Raw genomic sequence first — 21098 nt, forward strand, 5'->3', positions numbered from 1 at the left:
TTATGTTATGGTTTCTGTAGCTAATTTTATTTTTGTTACCAGAATGTTCTCCTAAAAAGTAGGATAACAGTCTCTAAAAACATTTTAAAAATGTTTAGTGATTACATTGATAGAACATTATCCCCTAACATTATTATAAGGGTTTAGCGGGAAGTTTCCCAGCAGACACAGGACTGATCCTCTTAAAAGAGGTTTAGATGTCGAAGTTGGTTTGAAAGTAGTTGTTTGGTTTGGTCACCATTATGGAGATCAGTGTTTGCTTTAGTTGGCCTCTTGACCCTTATATCATTAACTTTAGATTTTGTGTGCCTGCTGTTATTATAACAGACAGATGAAAAAAGAAAAAAAGTGATCTATTGGTTATGTTATGACAATCATAATTTGACCTTGATCACTGAATCCTTATTTCTGATTCAGATTTATGTTGTTTATTACAGAATAACTGTGATTCTACATAAATATCCAGAACTTTTTATAAATAAATACGGAATAATTTATTTTAAAGTTGTTTTGAAAAAAAATCTTCATTTTAGGCACACACAGACATGAAGATTCAGTCTATGCATCTCAACAATGGTGATGAGCAAAATATTCAATTAGGAAAAGGAAATTACTTCGACGAATCAGATCATATTTGTTAATTCCGCAATGCAGGATGGGAGCCATTAATGAGTTGATTGGTGGCAGCCACTGCAACATGCTTTATTATTGTCACCATTGTTGAGATTCACAGGCTGATTATTGATGTCTGTGTTTTTGATCAGAACAACTACTATTGGATTATATTAAAAATACTGAAAATCATATGATTTAGAATTAGAGAGCTGCTGTATTAACAAGTTAAACCAAACTATCTAAATATGTTTTGATCATTTCAGATCACAATATGATTATGCCAAAAAATAACCAACACCATCAGATCACAACTTCTCTTTGTCCATCTGATTGTTATTAATCAGTAACAGCAGACAAGCAAAATCTAAAGTTAATAATATAAGGGTCAAGAGCCCAACTAAAGCAAACACTGATCTCCATAATGGTGGCTTACAATTTGAGATTTTGTCCTTCAGTGATTCTGCTTGTTAACATCAGGTGTTCATCACTAATCATCAATCATCACTCAATTATTAACTTAATTATCTCATTAACTTTAACACTCTTGAGTGTTCATTTAACACTCATATTTCAACACTTTACACTCTTGAGTGTTAATTTAACACTCATATTTCAACACTTTACACTCTTGAGTGTGGACTCATATAAACTCCCAGGAGTGTTAATTTAACACTGGAGTTTTTGCTGTGCACGTCCAATAACATTTTTAGCTGGGATGAGCTCATATTGTGACCATAATATGAGCACACAGTGAGTGCACAGTGCGGTTACACTTTTAACTCACTGTGACCTCACATTGTGATCATATGGAGAGATCACTGTGAGATCAAAGTGTTGACTGGGAGCTACACAGTCATGAGTAAAAAGAGAGTACAGAAGGGGACTCAGCACGCAGCCCTGGGGGGAGCCAGTGATGAGAATAAGTGAGGTTGAGGTTATATTGCCCATCCGCACCACCTGAGGTCTGCCTGTCAGAAAGTCCAAGATCCATCCGCACAAGGCGGTGTCCAGACCCAGTTCCCTGAGCTTCACCGCAAGCTTAAGAGGCACAATGGTATTGAATGCTGTGCTGTAATCTATAAACAGCATTCTCACATACGTGTTCTTTTTGTCTAGGTGAGAGAGAGCAGAGTGAAGTGACAGAAAGATGGCATCCTCTGTAGATCTATTAGATATATAGGCAAACTGATACGGGTCCAGATTCGCAGGCATAGAGTCAATAATATAAGCTTTGATTAACTGCTCGAAGCACTTTACGATGGTCGACGTTAGTGCCACAGGGCGGTAATCATTCAAGCAAAGTACCTTGGACTTTTTAGGAACAGGGACAATAATAGATTTTTTAAAGCAGATGGGGACTACTGACTGGAGTAGCGAAAGATTGAATATATCAGTAAAAACATCAGCCAGTTGGTCAGCACATACTTTAATGCACTGATTCTTGATGTCTGTGTGTGCCTAAAGAGAAATGTGTTTATGTATATATTTATTTTTATTGATTTGATCATTTTAATTTCATTGAAAAGGCTAAAACTATTATGCAGCTAAAATTAATAAATTAAACCTAACTCATAAATTGGACTCTATATGAGTTCAGTGATTCAGGTTAAATGATTGTGAAATAATGGTTATGTTAATACACAACCAACACCATCAGATCACCGTTCCTATTTGTTCATCTGACTGTTATAACTTATGTACAGCAGCCAAACAAAGTTTAAAGTTAATAATTTAAGGGTGAAGAGCCCAACTAAAACACACACTGATCTCCATAATGGTGACTTAAAAAATTTGATTTTCTCCTTTGGTGATTCTGCTTTCCTGTGCTTTGAGTGAATGAGAATACATTTGATTAGTCTAACACAATACAAACATGTTGATTCAATTAGTTGCAAAGAAGTTGCATTGACATATTACAATCATGTTCAATTTACAAACCAATATTGTGTTCAAATAAAATATTCAAATCTTGCTTAGATGCATAATGGGTGATACGATTAAATCATGTTCATTCAACAATTTATTTTTTTGAGTGTGGGCAAATACGCATCGTTGATGTATTTTTTCACTTCCACTGTGGCATCAGCTGTAGCATTGTGTATCATCTGGGTTTGATGGATACGACGAGTATCAAAAAGTTCCCATAAACTGTCCTGTGTTTCTACTGGTGTTGATGATGTTGATGGGTCTGATGTTGACATTTCTATCCCTATCTTTAATATATCTATGTAGCCTATCTATCTATCTATCTATTAATCTAGCTGTCTATATATTTATATCTATGTAGCCTATCTATTAATGTGTCACTATATGTATACTCTGTGTCTCTAGGTCAATGTGTTGTGTAAATTTAAATGTAAGCCTAAATATAACTAAACAAATCGCACTATAAATGTCACTATATCACCAAAAATCCGCTATCTCAAAATCAAACTCCTCTCACAAAAACCCACGAGGTCAATATGCGTTAATTTCACTTTTATACAGATGTGCGATCGTGTGGTCTGTTTCCGACCGTGTCAATCAAACGCTGATTCGGCGGATCACACCTGATGAACCACTTAGTGAAACACTTCGAGGCTTCGTTTGGCCATAGTCACGTGACATGGGTGTTTTGAATCACGCTTCGGATCAGTGTTTCGAAACATCTGCGCTTCGGGATCTCGCAAAGCTTCGGAACGACTGTTTCGCGTCAGCCATCCCTAGTAAACATTGTCCAGTGTATTATCACCTCGCGTCGGAAAGTTAACATGCCTTTTAAACTTCGGTAGTACTTTCTTCGGATTCACACCGTTGAAGTCACCCGCAATAATAAAGGCAGCATCCGGATGTAAACATTCAAGGCCATCGATAACACGAAAAAGTTCGTCAAGCGCAGACCTGGCATCAGCTTGCGGGGGAATGTACACAGCTGTCAAGATCACTGATGAAAACTCGCGGGGTAAATAGTAAGGACGACATTTAATCGTAATATGCTCCAGATTAGGAGAGCATCCTTTAGAAATACAGTCCACATCCGAACACCAGAGGTTGTTTACCATAATAACAAATGATCATTTCGGCGGAAGTGAATCAATCAAAACTAACTTAAGCTGGAAAATAACATTATTCAAGAACCGCTATAAAGCCAAAACATTTATCTCTGTAAAGCAGCTTTGAAACAATCTACATTGTTAAAAGCGCTATAAAAATGAAGATGACTTGACGCCTCACTGAACCATTAACTCTTTCCAAAGTATTCTGTTTAGGCTATTTTATCATTATTATATCTCGTCTTCTCTACTCTCTCTTAATCTTCAAGTCCTAAATGGACTACAACAAATAAAAATATTGTTACCATATTGTGATCTGCAGTAGATCAGACAGCAGAGCAGAAGTGCAGATCCAGATGCAGAAATACAGAGAATCAACACCATTGTGTGTAAAGCAGAGAAACCTGTGAAACACAGACATCAGTTTCTGAACACAGGGGTTATGGGGTAAATTTCCTTCTCTATTACCATAAAAAAAGTATATTGTTAATTTGTGCAAATATGTATTGTTTGTATCTCTCTCTCTCTCTCTCTCTCTCTCTCTCTCTCTCTCTCTCACACACACACACACACACACACACACACACACACACATACACACACACACACACAGGAAGTGTCCTAAGGGTCATAAAGTGTTTACGTTGTAATACCAGTCATTATACACATTTGTCCTCATAAACCATATATACAACACACACACACACACACACAAACACCCTTGAGGAAAGAAAACACATTTACATATATTTATGATCAATATATCAAATGGTTGTAATATTTTGAAAAATATGTAAGGAATAATTGACGACAAATTATTCCGCTTATACTACAGTTACCACACCTCGAAACATTGTTCAGATAGTGTATTTCAAGACATTGACCCCGTTGCTAATTCAGTATATATCTATGGGAAACAGAGAATGTGTCAACTAGTCGTTAAGTGATTAGCATATATGCTATCAGTGGCTCAAACCTCCGTTACTAACTCTAAAATTACGTTTTGGAATTAGCAACGGGGGCAACGTCTTGAAATACATTAACTGAACAATGTTTTTCAATCTGCTGCAGTCAATATATATATCTGACTGTTTCCATCGACTGCAGCAGATTTTAAACACCGACTGTGAACACAGCGCGCTGAAAACGCGTTTGGCCATGATCAGTCAAAAGTATCAAATTACATTCATATAATATTATAGTATAAATATATAGCGTTAATAAAATAATTACTGCTTTTCATATTTTGAATAATATTCAACAATATATACTATATTCACTGTAAAATATAATCAGTGTTTGACAAACACACTGTCATAGTAGCCAAAACAGACAAAAGACTAAATAAGAGTTAAGAGCTCAACTAATGGAAACACTAATCACTGTTACAGTGATTACGAATATTTCCCCCCCTCCGTTTTCAATAATAACATTGTGCACACAACCCGCATAAATACGCCGTTGAGCACCATCATAACTAAGCCAAACCTATGGGCGGCAGTGTAGGGAGAAGGATAAAGCCATGCAAGCCAATCAGAATCCTCAGAATCGACAAGAGAGAACCTAAAACCCCGTTTCTCCCAGTTGACACGACAACATATAACCAGTGTTTTCAGAAATCTCAACTTTGGCCGGAGTTTTTAGAAATAATCGTTTCTGTGATAAAAACGGCGGTTTCGTGTAAATGAGAGGCCAAACCGCAGGGAAATATCTGTGTCTTCCCTTCGTGTAAACGGGGCCTTAATGTCTCCTTTTCTCTTCAGTTGATTTCATATAAGGCTGTGGCTGGAAGTCAGTTGTAGTTCTTGAGTTTCTCTTTCCTTCAGAAAGAGAAACTCTTTCTGCTTGTTGACAGCAGGTGTTCATCATTAATGCCCAATCATCACTTAATTAATCACTTAAGTATCTCATTAACTTTAACTCTGATTCAGAGTTATTTTAACTCTATGTAGAGAGGGACCAAATGTTCTCTGAGCAGAGTTCATTTAACTCTGAGGATTTTGCTGTGTGTGAATGAACCAAAATCAAACGATCCCATTATCCGTGTATTTTCCGGAATCCTGTGTGAAAGGGGCTCTAGTGTCGGGATTTCAACACAACAATGAAAGTGACAGACAGAAAAGGAACTTTTATCATGTCATGATCACAAGAAAATTAAGTTGTGATAATGGAAAACAACTTGTATTATGTCGTGATCACAAGAAAACTACTTTTGTTTTGTCAAGAGTACAAGAAAATGGCATGATCACGAGAAAACATGAAAGAAAAGAATAATCCATGGCCTTTTAGGGCTTCCATAATTTAACGAAGTTAACCCTTTCACGTGCAAGTTCAAAATATTCTAACTGACCTCCAAAGTGAGTTTTTTTTTATGCAACCGTTATTTTACAATAAAGTTTCCCCTTATTGTTTCCATGGCGATGCGTCATGCTTGTCACGTGAAAGCACCGCAGCCACAATAACACTATTTGACAGATGTATCGCTTTTACTGTATTTAAATGTTTTATGCAAAATATTCACAAACTTGCTTACCATGTCGACAACTGATATTCTGATTCTCAAAGACATGTAAGAGAGTGTGTTTTTGTCATTTAAAAACCTTAATAAATTATCTTGATCTATAGCGTGAGATGGGCGCCGCCATGTTTGTTTGTGCCACAGTTGTTTGAGTCCTGTCAGTTGTATTTACAGAATGTGAATTCATCAGTTTCTCCGAAATAAATGTAAGTAAGTGGCAGGTGAACTGGAGAAGAATAGAGTAAACTTTATAGTTTATAGTTACTTCCACTATGCGTGTCTGATTTGATTAAAATTATATTTTAATAGATTGTTGTTGCTACTTACATAGACATCAGTGTGTATTTTTGCAAACTCCAAATGTATTGTGTTCTGTCCTCACTAGACGTGTCACTTTCTATCCAGCTAGACAGACAGTGAACAGGCGAGATGTTGGTTCATGGCTTTTAATCTCATGAATCTTTTCTCATTAATCTTTAACATTGTAAAACTGTAAACACAAGAAAATACAGCAATTAGAATTGTACATATTATTCAAAGTGCATATCTGACTGAACAGTATTTACTGCCTAAATAAAGCACTTAATTGAAACATTAAATCAACATATTGAGCCTTAAAAGTTCTATTTTCATGTACATTTGGTAATAATATTCTTAGTTTTAGATAATTGCTTGAAATCACGGAATCCAAATCAGCCTAATTAACATAACAAAAGATCGCTAGCATACGGCGCTAACTACTGCCAATGTATTGCGCAATCACCTTTCATCACGGATTACACAAGCACTTTACGTTTCGTGTATAGCACATTTGCATCTTTAGACTAATGAACTGACTGTCAAGCATGTGAAACCTACTAAGCATCATATTTGCATGACAAATAATAGTAACTTACAGCTTTATGCGGGCCACGACTTCACCATGCGAGCCGCTCTTCAGCCATGACACTTTACAATGAACTCAACTCACTCAAGTAAAACGGAAGTTTCCAAACACAAACCTCGCCACAAGAGGGCGCTTAAAGGTAGACAAACAAACCAAACTACTGAACCATTACACTCCCCGTCTGGTATAAATGCTTTTATATCACTAGGCCTATTTAACACTTATCAGTCTTTGTATCACTACTTTGGGGGAGCAGGAGAATAAGTTGAGTCACTGGGCGCAAGTAAACACGAGAAGTCCCTTGCTTCACAACTTTGACTTCCACTTTTCTGACCTTCTTGTCTTCACTAGGGATGCATTTAGTAATGAGTCCTATGGGCCATTCATTACGTTTAATTATATCGTCTTTCAACAAGACTACGTCCCCCACTTGAATGTTATCTTTGTCATGAGTCCATTTCCTCCTTGGTTGAAGTACTGACAGATATTCTTGTCTCCAGCGCTTCCAAAAGGTGTCTGCAAGACCTTGAACATGTTGCCATTGTTTTTTGTACATGTCTTTTATGTCAAATGTCCCTTCAGGAGCAGGAGCAGCTCCTGCCTTTGGAGTTAGAAGCATAGAAGGAGTCAAAATAGTTGGTGAATCTGAATCAGTACTTATGGGAACCAGTGGACGAGCATTAATGATTGCCATGACTTCTGCCATTAGTGTTGTGAGGACCTCATGGGTAAGGCGAGTTGGACCTGACTGCAGTAACATGGCGTCTAGAATGCGGCGAGCGATGCCAATCATTCTTTCCCATGAGCCGCCCATATGTGATGAGTGAGGCGGGTTGAATGTCCATGTGCAGCCTTCGTTGCTAAGGTAGTCTTGGATCTCCGGATGATCGGTACTGATTTTTAGCTCCTTACAGGCTCCAATAAAGTTGGTGCCGCGGTCGGATCTGAGAACTTTGGAAGGTCCTCTAACTGCGAAAAACCTTCTCAGTGCATTAATAAAGCATGAGGTGGACATAGATTCAATTACTTCTATGTGAACTGCACGAGTCCCTAAGCAACTAAACAAAACTGCCCAGCGTTTGCTTTCAGCGGCCCCACCCCGAGTCTTGCGAGTGACTACACTCCAGGGCCCAAAAACATCTAAGCCGACCCTAGTGAATGGGGGCTCCATGGTGAGTCGATCTTCTGGGAGGTTGGCCATTTTTTGTTCAACAGGTTTTCCTCTTAACCTGCGACAAGTGACACACTGATAGATTACACTTGAGACTAGTTTCCTGCCTCCGATTATCCAAACACCAGCAGATCGTAACGCTCCCTCAGTGAGGTGACGACCTTGGTGAGCGACGTCTTGGTGATAATGTCTCACAAGCAGAGTTGACACATGATGTTTTTTAGGGAGTATCAGCGGGTGCTTTTCATCATATGGAAGGTTGGCTAGAGACGTCCGACCCCCCACCCTTAACAGCCCATCTGCGTCTATGAAGGGGTTTAGAGTCCACAAGGGACTTGTTTTTGGGATTCGTTCCCCGTTATGCAGTTTCTTGATGTCCTCTTTGAATGCACATTGTTGGACGCTTGAGATGACTGTAAGCTTAGCTTGAGTTTGGGGATTTGTTGAGTTTTGATCTGAGGCTTTGGACTTGTTTCTAGCTAGAGTAATGAGTTTTGCCATACCTCGTATGAGGTGTTTCCACGTTGAGAATCGTTCGAACCGATGTGGTCTGAGGGGTTCAACGCTGGCTTTAGTTGCGTAGACATTCACTTCTGGTCGAATCTCTGAATCATGCTCTGGTTCTATTAGCTCAAACTCATTTGCATCTGCTGTAGATGAACACTGGGACAGTTCCTTCGACAAGAATGGGGGTCCAGTGAACCAGTATGTTTGCTGCAATAGAAGTGCTGCTATTGGGCGAGTAGCAACGTCTGCGGAGTTGTTTTCTGATGAGACATGATGCCACTGTGTTGGTACTGAAGATTTTCTGATTCTAGAAACTCTGTTCGATACATAGACATAAAATCTTCTTGAGGTATTGTAGATGTAACCTAATACAATCTTACTATCAGTGTAGTACTTTACAGCATGAAGCTCCAGGTCGATTTCTTGGCATATAAGCTCTGCCATTTCTGTAGCCAGGACAGCGGCGCATAGCTCCAGCCGTGGAATTGTGTGAGCTGGTTTTGGTGCTAATTTAGCTTTGCCCATGACAAATCCGGTGAGGTGCTGTCCCTGCTCATTGACAACTCGCAAGTAGGCAACAGTTGCTATTGCTGTGGAGGAGGCATCACTGAAGACGCAAAGCTCTCTGTGTTGCGTTGAGGAAAGAGACAACGGTACGTATGGTCTGGGAATGTGTAGTTGCTCCAACTCGAGAAGAGAGTCTCTCCATACAGACCATAATCTTTCTTTGGCTGGCGATAGGGGGTCATCCCAGTCGCATGGTTCTGAGGTTAGTTCTCTTATGAGTGCTTTTCCCTGTACAGTTATAGGCGCAACAAAGCCTAAGGGGTCGTACAAACTATTAACAGTGGATAGCACGCCTCTTTTGGTGAATGGTTTTTGTTCTTTAGAGACTTGAAATGTGAAGGTATCTGATTCGAGACTCCAGCTGATGCCTAAACTTCTTTGCACAGGTAATGGGTCAGCATCTAAGTCAAGGCTTTTGATGTCTTTTGCCAAGTCATTTGCTGGGAATGCCTCCATGACTTTGCTGCTGTTTGAGGCAATTTTGTGTAAGCGCAGATTCGACTCCGCTAACATTTTCTGTGTTTTTTGCAGGAGAGCGATTGCTTCACATTCAGTTGGGAGTGAAATGAGGCCGTCGTCAACGTAAAAGTTCCTGGTGACAAAATGCTCTGCGTCCTTGCCATATTCTTTCGAACCAGCTTCAGCTGCCTTGCGGAGCCCATAGATAGCAACAGAGGGAGACGGACGGTTTCCAAAAACATGGACTTTCATGCGATACTCGATAATCTCTTTTCTGATGTCGTTGTCTTTAAACCAGAGAAATCGTAGGAAATTGCGATGGTCTTCCCTTACTGTGAAACAGTAGAACATTTGTTCTACATCTGCTGTCATTGCGATGGGCTCTCGGCGGAATCTGATTAGAACCCCAAGCAAAGCGTTGTTTAGATCTGGGCCGCTTAAGAGGACATCGTTGAGCGCTACGCCCTCATGTTTGGCGCTCGAGTCAAAAACTACACGGATTTGCTTGGGTTTCTGCGGATGGTACACCCCAAACATGGGGAGATACCAACACTCCTCATTCCTCTGTAAATGGGGTGCGACTTCTGCTTGCTTGTTGTCTATGACTTTTTGCATGAACTGTACAAAGTGCTCTCTCATCTCAGTTTTTCTGTCGAGGCTTCGTTTCAGTGTGTTGAGCCTATTTAAAGCCTGGTGTCGGTTATTTGGTAGACGTTGTCTGGGTGTAACAAAGGGAAGAGGTGCAACCCAGCTGTTTGTCTCATCTTGATACATTTCGTTCTGCATTATTGTGAGAAATTGCCCATCCTGTTGTGAAGGTGCCAATTTTTCATCATCCTCCCTCCTGATGAAGACAGTGTCCCCGAGAGTGTCTGTTTGTGTTGCTTGGTAAGTATCTGTGCAGATTTGAATGTCTTTTGTTTGACTTACAGATTTGTCTTTTATTTGCAGGACATTGGTACATGGACTGAAGTACGATGGACGACCGTTGAGCAATGTGTTAGTTTTGTACGTTGCGACAGACCTTGGTTTGTGTGCGCCATTCAAACAGACATCTCCCACAATAACCCAGCCGAGGTCTAAGCGCTGGGCGAATGGTGCATTATGGGGACCGTTGCACTGCTGTCTCACTTTGTGCAAACTCAGGATGTCTCTACCTAAAAGCAACAGGATTTGTGCATTTGAGTCTATGGGATGTATCTTGTGTGCGATTGCTTTTAAGTGTGGGTGGAGTTGGGCAACTTCAGGCGAGGGGATCTCCGAGCGATCCTCTGGGATCATGTCACATTCTAGCATCGCAGGCAGTGGCACCTTTATGTGACCATCCATAGACTCGACAATAAAGTCTTTAGCTTTTCTTCCCCTCACTTCCATGATACCTGAGCATGTCTTTAAAGTATACACCTCCGTGTCTCCTTTGACACTGAAGAGGTCAAAAAAGTCAGAGCGGGCAAGAGACTGATTACTCTGCTCATCCATAACAGCATACAGGTTTATTGCCTTGTTCCTATGACCTAATGGATACACTTTGGCTAGGCATATTTTAGCACAAGACCTTGAGCCGCGCTGTTCGCCACATACCTCTGTGCACATTGCTGTAGCTGAGACTGATGGTGTGCTGAGCTCAGGCTCCCCGCCATGCTGTTTCAGCTCTGTCGGCGGTGTGATGCTGTTAGGAGGAGGTGGACCTGGATGTAGCACTGTGTTGTGTCTTTCACTGCCACATTCTTTGCAGATGGCTTTGATCTGACAGCTTCTGGCTTGATGTTTGGTTGATGCACAACACTTGAAGCATATGTTGTTTTCCTTCAGATAAGTTTTTCTCTCTTCTAGGGACTTACTACGGAAACTGCGACATTTTCTGAGGGGATGTGGCTTCTTATGCAAAGGACATTGTTTGTCAGGATCCTCACTAACATCTGTTGTTTCATTACTCTGTGCTATTTCTGTCTTTTTCACTGAAATCATAGGGCGAGTACTGTTTTTAACAGGTCCGTCGAACCTGGACTGCGCTGCTGACAGAAACGAGAAGCTCGGATAATTTCTTATGCGTGCTTGCTCCCGTACAAAGTTAGAGAAGGTAGAAAATGGTGGAAATGTGGCATTGTAATCTACCTTGTATTTGGATGCATGAGAGATCCATCTTTCCTGTAGGGAGTAAGGGAGCTTTTCCACTATGGGATTAACCCCACGAGCTGTATCTAGAAAGGCTAACCCAGGTGAATAACCCTCTGCTTTAGCTAGTTGTAGTTCAAGTAAGAGGTCTCCTAGCTCTCTTAGTTTACTTGAGTCTCTAGCTGTAATCTTAGGGAAGTTTTCAACCTTTTGAAAGAGGGCATGTTCAATTACCTCAGGTGCTCCATAGGTTTCTTCCAAGCGTTGCCAGATCATATTTAGGGCTTCAGAAGCATCATTGATTTGAGCTGCACTGATTCTTTTCGCTTGTTGGTTTGACTTTGGTCCAAGCCATTTTACAAGTAGATCTAGTTCTTCTTTAGAGGACAAAGACAAGTCTTTAGTAACATTTAGAAATGAGGACTTCCAGCTTCGATAATTTTGTGGATCATCATCAAAGGTTTGCAAAGTAGCTGACACCAGTTCACGTCTCATTAGATATTTAGCCATATCATTTACTGTAGACGTATGTTGAAGATTTTGTGGCACTGACCTGAATGACTGGTGATTCAGCACTGGACGTGACATGTTAGGATGCGGTGTTGACATGTATATGGACGGCTGTTGTTGTCTGTGATCCAGGGTTTCTTGCTTGGTTACAAGAGTATTGTAGGTGATTGGTGATGGTACGGCACCAGTGTTATCATGTTGGTAGAAGGGGTTCGTGATTGAGATTTGAGGCTGTGACGGCACTTGGTTGTTTTGCAAGAATACTTGACTGTCAATGAAGTTTTGAACCTTTTCCTTGGAGTCCACAGGGTTGTCGCACAGATGTTCTTGACTGTAAGGCTGTTGTTCTTCAAACTGTGCGGCTGCTTCTAGTATCACTGCTTCTGCTGCTGCAGCTGCTGCTTCTTTCTTTATCTTTAAAATATGTAGCTTAGCCTGCATTTCAGCTTGATGTTTCATTACTTCAGCTTCTTCTTCTGCATAGATCACCTGCGCTTGTACAGCCTCAGCTTTGGCTCGCGCTTTGAGAGCTGCTACGCTTGCAGATGACCTGTTCGACCGCGTTGAAGAAGCAGAGCACCGGGATCTCGTTTCCAGTACCTCCTCTTGAACTTTCAGCATTTGGCTCCCCGGCTGTTGTTGACGATGCGGGTCCAATGGCTGCCACATGATGACTGAAGTTAACGTTCAAGGCGATGTTTGCTGATAATAAAGCTGTTAGAAATGAATTGACTCCAACAATAAGTGCCCCAGTCTCTGTCTTTATTCAGGCAAATGAATAAACAATTCGTCCAGCGCTGGCGGAGAGAAGATTCTCTAAACTCAGACAATGGCTTAGCACAATATATAGAAGGAGTATAAGGGGAGTATTACCCCTTCAACCAATAAAACCATACATTACATCATATAGCATAGTTATATAACACATCCTAAATATGGTCAGTTTCCTGTCAAAGCTCCACAAAGACATGTGTATCCGAACGGGACCCTCCAATGCAAAAGAGTGGAGACCCTCAAACCAGCTTCTCCACTTGAACAGAGGGGGCCGGCTTAAATGCATAACAGATGTGACCATTACATTAACATAAAGGAATGCTGCTGCATATGCAGGTCTGAGAGCATGCAGGGATATAGGAATATAAAACAGATATTTCTAACAATGGCCCCTTTGATAGAGAATTATCATATAATATAATTATCATATCATATCAGTTTCTGCATGCTTATTCTTATACAATAAACATCCTTCAAACATTTCCTTCAAAGCATTAACACTTTACAGTTCTGTTCATCAAAGCATATTGAGAAGATACAAAAGTATTCATAGCACGATGAATCAAAATTCTGATAAATGGAATAATACAACAAATAATAAATGTAAGGATTAACAGTATAACCCCTATCGGGATCAAAGCAGATACAAGCATTTGTTTCCAACTTGTGATCCAATCACCGAAACCACCTCTGTCACTCACTTCTCTTCTTTCTAACTCTTGAGCAATTCTTGTCATGTTGTTTATCCCCTGGGAAATCATATGGCCATCCATGTCATTTTGGGGAATAAAAGTGCAACAGGAAGCTCCAACAATAACACACACCCCTCCTCCTGCCGCAGTCAGCTGATCTAGGACCAACCTATTCTGTAGAGCAGTTAAGCGGAGTCCTCGAAGTTCCTCTTGGACAGCAGATAGTGTGTCCCTAGTAGTTTTAATAAATGAAATCAACTCATATCTTGTAACTTCTACTTCTATTTGAAGACTGGATATTCCAATTATTGGAAAAATACCTTCGAAGAATTTTTCCGTACCAGTCCAGAGTCGATGTTCTTTTGGTACTGGATTATCTCTACCCAGACTACTAACTGAACTGCGATCAGAGAGGGAGCGTGTGTTTCGTTGCTTCTTCATATCATCGGTTTTTGGTGATCTAATAATCATAGAATACTCTTCCAAAGTTACTAAAGCACATCGTCCACTCCAATTAAAAGGTAAGGTGGTATAGACCATATGTCCACACAACCAAAACCAATCTTGTACAGCTCTTGTTCCTTTTAAAGTTGGAACATACCTATGACAATTTTTACCCGAGTAAAGTTCACAATACTCGGCGCACAGTTCTTGAACTTCGGGAGTTGCCCATCCATAAGCAGTCATAGTGGATAGAGGGGCAGGAGATTGTTTCATACATTCTTCCGAGTTAAATTGTCCTTTTCCCGAAATACAACTCATACAACAGGGTTTGTTTCGTATTTCACAATGATAATATGTTCGATTACATTTACTCTCAGGAATTAAACCCATTTTCATAGTTCCTACTCTTCTTTCAAGACATATCAATGAGTCAGGAATTGAACCTACAGTTGCCACTTTAACATGTACTTGTACTGCAACAGTCATTGTCCTGTTACCACCACAGCTCCATACTGCAGATGAGTTTTTGGGTGCAATCAATCCAGTTATACTAACGAATAAAGGACATTCCAATTCTTCATTCGTTGTTGGTGATCTAACACTTACGTGTGGTCCAGAAGCACTTTGTGGCATTTTTGTGCACACATAACAGTCACCTGTTTTTCCTCCGGACTTAGCAGTGAAGTTAGCTAATCTCCACCACATATTAGTTGCAAACGCATGTGGCTCTTCTTCGTACTTCAGCCAAGTTTCATTACCACTGCTAATAAGGGCTTGTGTGTGCATAAGTACATTTGTCAGCACGAACAGGTACAAGATCAATTTTGCAGGCATGGCTGACTGGATTCAATGATAATTATGGCTGATTCTTAATTAGCAATTTCTTTTCCTCGTCTTCTTCCACGTTTCTTTGTCCTTCCGCTCAGTGCTGGATGTCCACTCTGCATAGGCTTATGCGTTCCCCAGGGATGGAGCTGCCTTCACTCTGCTAGCATGGATCCACTGCGGCTGGAAATCAGTCAGCACACCGGTCCTCGTCACAGCAATCACCGTGGCAGGCCCCAGATAATTTGGTTCCCCGAGTTTCGTGGGTTTCAGACACCGGATCAACACTGGTTGTCCTGGAACGAAAGGATGAGTCGGCTTTTCTGATGGAAGAGGGAGCGAGAGAGAAACATCACCATTTATGCCATTCAAAGTTCTAACTAGGGAATCCACGTAATCCGCGATGATCACCTCCGTGTCACCTGTGGAAAGATTGCCAGCGCGACCTCTGACCCAAGGGGTCGGGAAAGGTCTACCCATAAGAATTTCAAATGGAGACATTTTTGTGGTTGCTGATGGGGACATCCTTATTTCTGTTAATACGGCCGGCAACAAATCAACCCAATTTCGACCCGTATCTAGACACGCCTTATTAAGACGTTCTTTTATTGTCTTGTTCAACCGTTCGACATTCGCGGATGACGTCGGAGAATAGGGAATGTGGAAGTGCCAATTAATATTAAGCTCTTTAGCTAGTAATTGTGTGACTTTTGACGCAAACGGAGTTCCATTATCACTTGCTATAACGGATGGAATGCCGAATCGCGGTATAATTTCTTTTGCAAGAACCTTTACTACCGTCTGCGCATTTTCTTTACCACACGGAAAAGCTTCAGGCCATTTAGTAAATCGATCAATAATCACGAGCAAGTATTTGTGATTCCCACATGGTGGCATGTGTGTAAAATCGATCTGCAAGTATTGGAAAGGAAGTTCAGGATGCGGAAGAGCGTCATGTCTGGTTGCCTTGTGCCTGTTTGTTTGTGCGCACACCAGACAAGCATCCAATATCAACAAAGTATTCCTTCGAACATTTGCTATGCAGTATGATTGATTCAAATTTTGTATCACTTTTTCTTTTGACACATGTGATACACCGTGATAATGTCTGCACAGCATTACAACGGCGGATGCTGGTAGTGCGATTCTACCTTGTTTATCTCGTAAAATGCCAGATTGATCTGGTTTTACTTCATTGGCAGCCCAATGCGTCAAATCAGCTTGTGTAGGATTAGCTTGTAGTACTTTAATGTCCAAATCATTGATCAGTGATGAATTCATCATCGGCACTACGGTGCTTTCTTCTTTTACATGCGGACTAAGTATTACATCTTTTGCGGCCCATTTCGCTACTTCATCTGCAAATCTTTTTCTTCTAGCCTCATTCGATTCACCGGTTGCGTGACCAGCTACTTTAATGACAGCAAGTTTCGATGGTTGCTGTGCTGCACTAATGAGCTCGGAAACAATATTATGGTGTGAAATTGGTTTTCCATCGGAGGTTTTGAAATTTCTTTCCTCCCATAATTTAGCAAAATCATGGACTACGCCGTACGCATATTTGGAGTCAGTGTATATATTGATGCACTGACCTTTTGCCAATTGACAAGCTCTCGTTAAAGCTATCAACTCTGCTACTTGTGCTGATTTATATGGCAAAGAATACGCCTCAATTACATGATCAGGTAATTCAACAATAGCGTAACCACACAAGTATAAATTGTCATTTGGCTTGAAGCAGGATCCATCGATGTACCAATGTCTCCCCTCCTCCAGGACAGATGTAGACACATCTGGCCTGCAGGCAGTCGAGGTTTGGATTCTGGACAGGCAGTCGTGGTCGTCACTCTGAAATTCACCCTGTGTCAGCAACCTGTGCAAATGTACAGTAGGGCCATGAATAACAGAAGTTACTTTCAAAGTTAAATTAGCAGTAGCTAACAATATAGCCTCATAGCCTGAGCGGCGTTGGGCAGTCATGTGTTGAGTTGAAATGTTATGCATAATGGCTCCCACCTGATGAGAAGTGTGTACTGTGAGTGGATGTGATAAAACAACCCTTTCAGCGTCCTGTACCATGATCGCAGTCGCAGCCACTGCACGCAAACAGGCAGGGAGTCCCCTAGCCACAGAATCAAGGGTTTTAGATAGATAAGCTATAGGACGAAATGTACCCCCATGGTCTTGGGCCAGGATTGCGGCGGCCGTTCCCCCACCCTCGTGCACGTACAGATGGAAGTCTTTTGTGTAGCATGGGAGGCCAAGGGCAGGAGGCCTCAAAAGGGAGGATTTCAAATGTCTGAATGCTTGATCCATCTCAGTTGTCCATGTAATGTCCTCTTTATCACCCAGCGTAGCTTCTCGCAGGATTTTGTCATACATGGAGCAATTAGGCACCCATCCTCGACAGTAATTGACCAGTCCCAGAAAGCTTTGCATTTGCTTCCGTGTCGATGGATGTTTGAAGGCAGCAATGTCTTTGACCCTGTCCGCAGACAGACAGACTTTGCCTTGTGACAGTTCATGGCCCAGGTAGGTGACTTTTCTTTTCACCCACTGGAGTTTTTCTTTAGATGCCTTGAAACCAGCCTCAGCTAGAATGTTGCAGACAATTGTGGAGGCAGCAGCACACATGTCCTCCGAGGCACCAGTGACTAGTATGTCGTCAGCGTACAGGAGAAGACAGGTGTCAGGAGGTAGCTTGGCATCTTTCAGAGTCGCGTGCACGATCGCGGAAAAAACGGCTGGCGCGTCCTTTAACCCCTGAGGCAATCTCGTCCACATGTATTGACAATTCTGAAAACAAAATGCAAACAGTGGCTGAGTCTCATGATCAACAGGAACACTGAAAAAGGCGGAGCTTAAATCAATGACAGAAAAGAATGTATGTTCCGAAGGGATAGAATTAATTATAGTTTGTACATCTGGCACAATAGGAGCAAGTGGTTTTATCAAATCATTAATTTTTCTCAGGTCTTGCGTTAAACGCCAAGAACCATTTGCCTTCCTGATTGGATTAATTGGTGTGTTATAAGGTGAATGAGTGCGGACCAGAATGCCTTGAGCCAGTAATTGATCAATGAGGGGTTTAATTCCCTCCTCTTTTTCCTTTGAAAGCGGATATTGCTTTTGAAACACAGGCCTATTCGTTGTCAAATTGGCCTTGTAGGGTGGTACATCAATGAATCCTACGTCATCCTTGTGTCCCGCCCACAATTTGGGATTAACATCAGGTATTTCCTGTGTCAGCACAGTTGCAGGCAGATCGTTGAGGAGAGCACTTCCTGTGTCAGTCAAAATGGAAAAGGCTGCAGGAAACATAAGAGTCAGAGAATCAGCGTCAAATTCAAGTGTAATACCCAATTTATGCATCAGATCTCTACCTAGCAGGCAAAAAGGAGAATTTGGTATTATTGCAAAATCATGCATTTTGAACAATGACGGTATGTCATTAGAAGTAACCGGCAAAGTTGGTGTCATTTCACATTTCACGGGGACGTTATCGATTCCCACAGAGTTGATTTTCTTCCCCGTGATGGAGCCCGAGTACCTAACAGATGAGATTGAAGATATAGAAGCACCTGAATCGATCAAAAAGACATATGGTTTATGATCAACGTTTAATTCAATAAATGGCAAAACATTTGTTCTGTTCGGATAACTCATGGAAATCATTGAGAACTCAGGCCCAGAACTCTGTGGGTGACGTCATTGTTTTCTCCACTCCGTCGGAAACTGCTGGCCAGGAGAGCGCAAGGTGGGGGCTTTTGGCCCATAGCCATCCGAGCGCCGGAACATCTGGTTCCTATTAGGCTGCTGCATCTCAGCTTTGCTCCTACAGAACCTGGCGATGTGCCCAGAACGGCCACAGCAATAACACTTTATAGGGTTTTTATTATTCGCTAACGGACGGTTTTGAACGGCGTTAACTTGAAGCATTGCTGGAAATTTTCCTCTGGGGGAATCAAAAGCTCCGGCAGAGGAAAGTTCCCGAAGTCTCCTACCCAGATCATCTATATTCATATTAGAAATGTTCGTTGTTGTAATTCTAATCAATTGTGCAGTTTCATTGTGCATGTTATTTAGGAACGTGTTCACAAACAACAAACAATTATCATCATCAACAGGAATGGCAGACTCTTCGATCCAGGCACGCTTAAATCGATTAAAGAAAGCAACTGGACTCTCGCCAGCTCTTTGTTTAGTATTAGCTGCATGTGAAATGTCTTGTTTAGCAGACGACAACTTCAGCAAAAATGCAGTTAACTGTTTGAAAAAAAGTTTGAGCTTACCCGGACTGGCCCACGCCCATTCATTGAAGAATTCATCATCTTCATCATCTACCAATCTCAATTCGCGATAAGGTCTAGACAAATCAATCGGTTCTGAATCTTTTATCACAATGTTGCGAGCAGGCGGTGCGTCATTTTGCGGGTTTAACAGTTCCACTCCGTCAATTAGCTCCTCTTCTGTAATTTCGGCAGGCAAAGTTTTAGTCAGAATGAAGCGGTAATCTCGACCAGTCAATTGACTGTATGCTGTTAAACGTTTCAATACCGACACAAAGTGATGCGGAGATCTAGCAGGGTCTGGTAATTCTTTACAAATTGCCATCACTTCGGTGATATTAAGAGCGTGGACTTTAAATCCATCTGATGTTTCCACAAAGGGAAACGCAGTCGCCGTCTTTAAATCTGGATACAACTTATTCTTTACTGCAGCAGTCTGAATGCTCTCGTATTTAGGAGGAAGCTGGGTCACAGAGACTGGCTGTTCTGCCTTTTTTTCCTCCTTTGGCTGCACGGAGGAAGAGACATTCAGCTCTGTCTCAGACCGTGCAGCCGAAGAAGCAGAAAGGTTTTTTTCAATATTTTTCGATGGACCACGATTCCAATATGATTTCATGTCATTCCAAATTTTATAAGAATGTTTCATATATTCGTAATCCCAATTTGGATCTCCCCAATTTCCACAGACCATATCTTTTGCTGCGCGCAAATCGTCATCTTTAAATGAACCCTCACTGGGGAACGGAGACAATTGTGACTTGCCAGCCGTCCAACCCACTAAATTTGACAAATATGGTTCTGTGAAGAACGCTTGATTATTTCTAATCATAAAATCTTTTGGCGATTCATCGAATAATGGTGGACTAATTTTATTCCCCATTGTTAACACACAAAGATTTCTCTTCTAGATCAATTAAATTAAAACAACTTTCAAAATAGCCAAATAGAAAACAAAGAAAACAAATCTGGATTTTGCAGATTAATTGTGTTAGTACATTAGACAAAAAGGAGAGAGATAAAGAGACAGAGAAAAAGAGAGAAAAAAATTAAAAGTATTATTCATTCATAGCCCAAAAGACAGAGACTTCACATTGAAATAGGCTTTGCGAGAGAGAGAAAAAAAGTCTCAGCTCCAAATCTATTTTCTTCTTACGTCCCTATCGTAAGGATTTCACCAAACGGAGGAAAGTGATCAATTTCCCTACACGCTCTTCCCACATTTATTCAGAATGCGAGGATAACCATCCCGTAATGATTACGAGGTAACCAAAAGAGGAGATCAGATCTCTTTTGCGTTCTTCCCGTGTTTAGTTTAACCACGAGGATAACTGATTTTACCAAATATGGCAAAAAATCACGGCACTATAATTATCAATAAAACATTTTTTCAGCAGACAGTAAGAATAAACCTTCTCTTTAGAAAAAATTTAAATTCTTACCGTCTGGAAATATCCCGGACTTAGCCCCCAAATTGTTAGAAATGAATTGACTCCAACAATAAGTGCCCCAGTCTCTGTCTTTATTCAGGCAAATGAATAAACAATTCGTCCAGCGCTGGCGGAGAGAAGATTCTCTAAACTCAGACAATGGCTTAGCACAATATATAGAAGGAGTATAAGGGGAGTATTACCCCTTCAACCAATAAAACCATACATTACATCATATAGCATAGTTATATAACACATCCTAAATAT

The 21098-nt window shown here is 41.0% G+C and overlaps 2 protein-coding genes across 2 annotated transcripts in view; both read right to left on the bottom strand.

Annotated features, from left to right (window-relative positions):
- Positions 1 to 21098, bottom strand: part of LOC307009927 (uncharacterized protein) — a gene marked incomplete at its 3' end in the record, with an annotated part of 130676 nt that overhangs the window by 94089 nt on the left and 15489 nt on the right. Inside the window, exon 4 of the mRNA XM_079634148.1 lies at positions 3953 to 4051. Coding sequence (XP_079490274.1) covers positions 3953 to 4051 — 99 coding nt within the window. The remainder of the gene's footprint in view (positions 1 to 3952; positions 4052 to 21098) is intronic.
- LOC307002868 (uncharacterized protein) lies at positions 6555 to 13049 on the bottom strand (the record flags this gene model as incomplete). Its single annotated transcript, XM_079620810.1, has 2 exons — positions 6555 to 6655; positions 12105 to 13049. 2 exons carry the CDS (start codon positions 13047 to 13049, stop codon positions 6635 to 6637), a joined length of 966 nt encoding a protein of 321 aa, XP_079476936.1. The 3' UTR covers positions 6555 to 6634.

This window comes from Phoxinus phoxinus, assembly GCF_949152265.1.
Source record: "Phoxinus phoxinus genome assembly, chromosome: 1".
In the NCBI taxonomy this organism is placed as follows: Eukaryota; Metazoa; Chordata; class Actinopteri; order Cypriniformes; family Leuciscidae; genus Phoxinus; species Phoxinus phoxinus.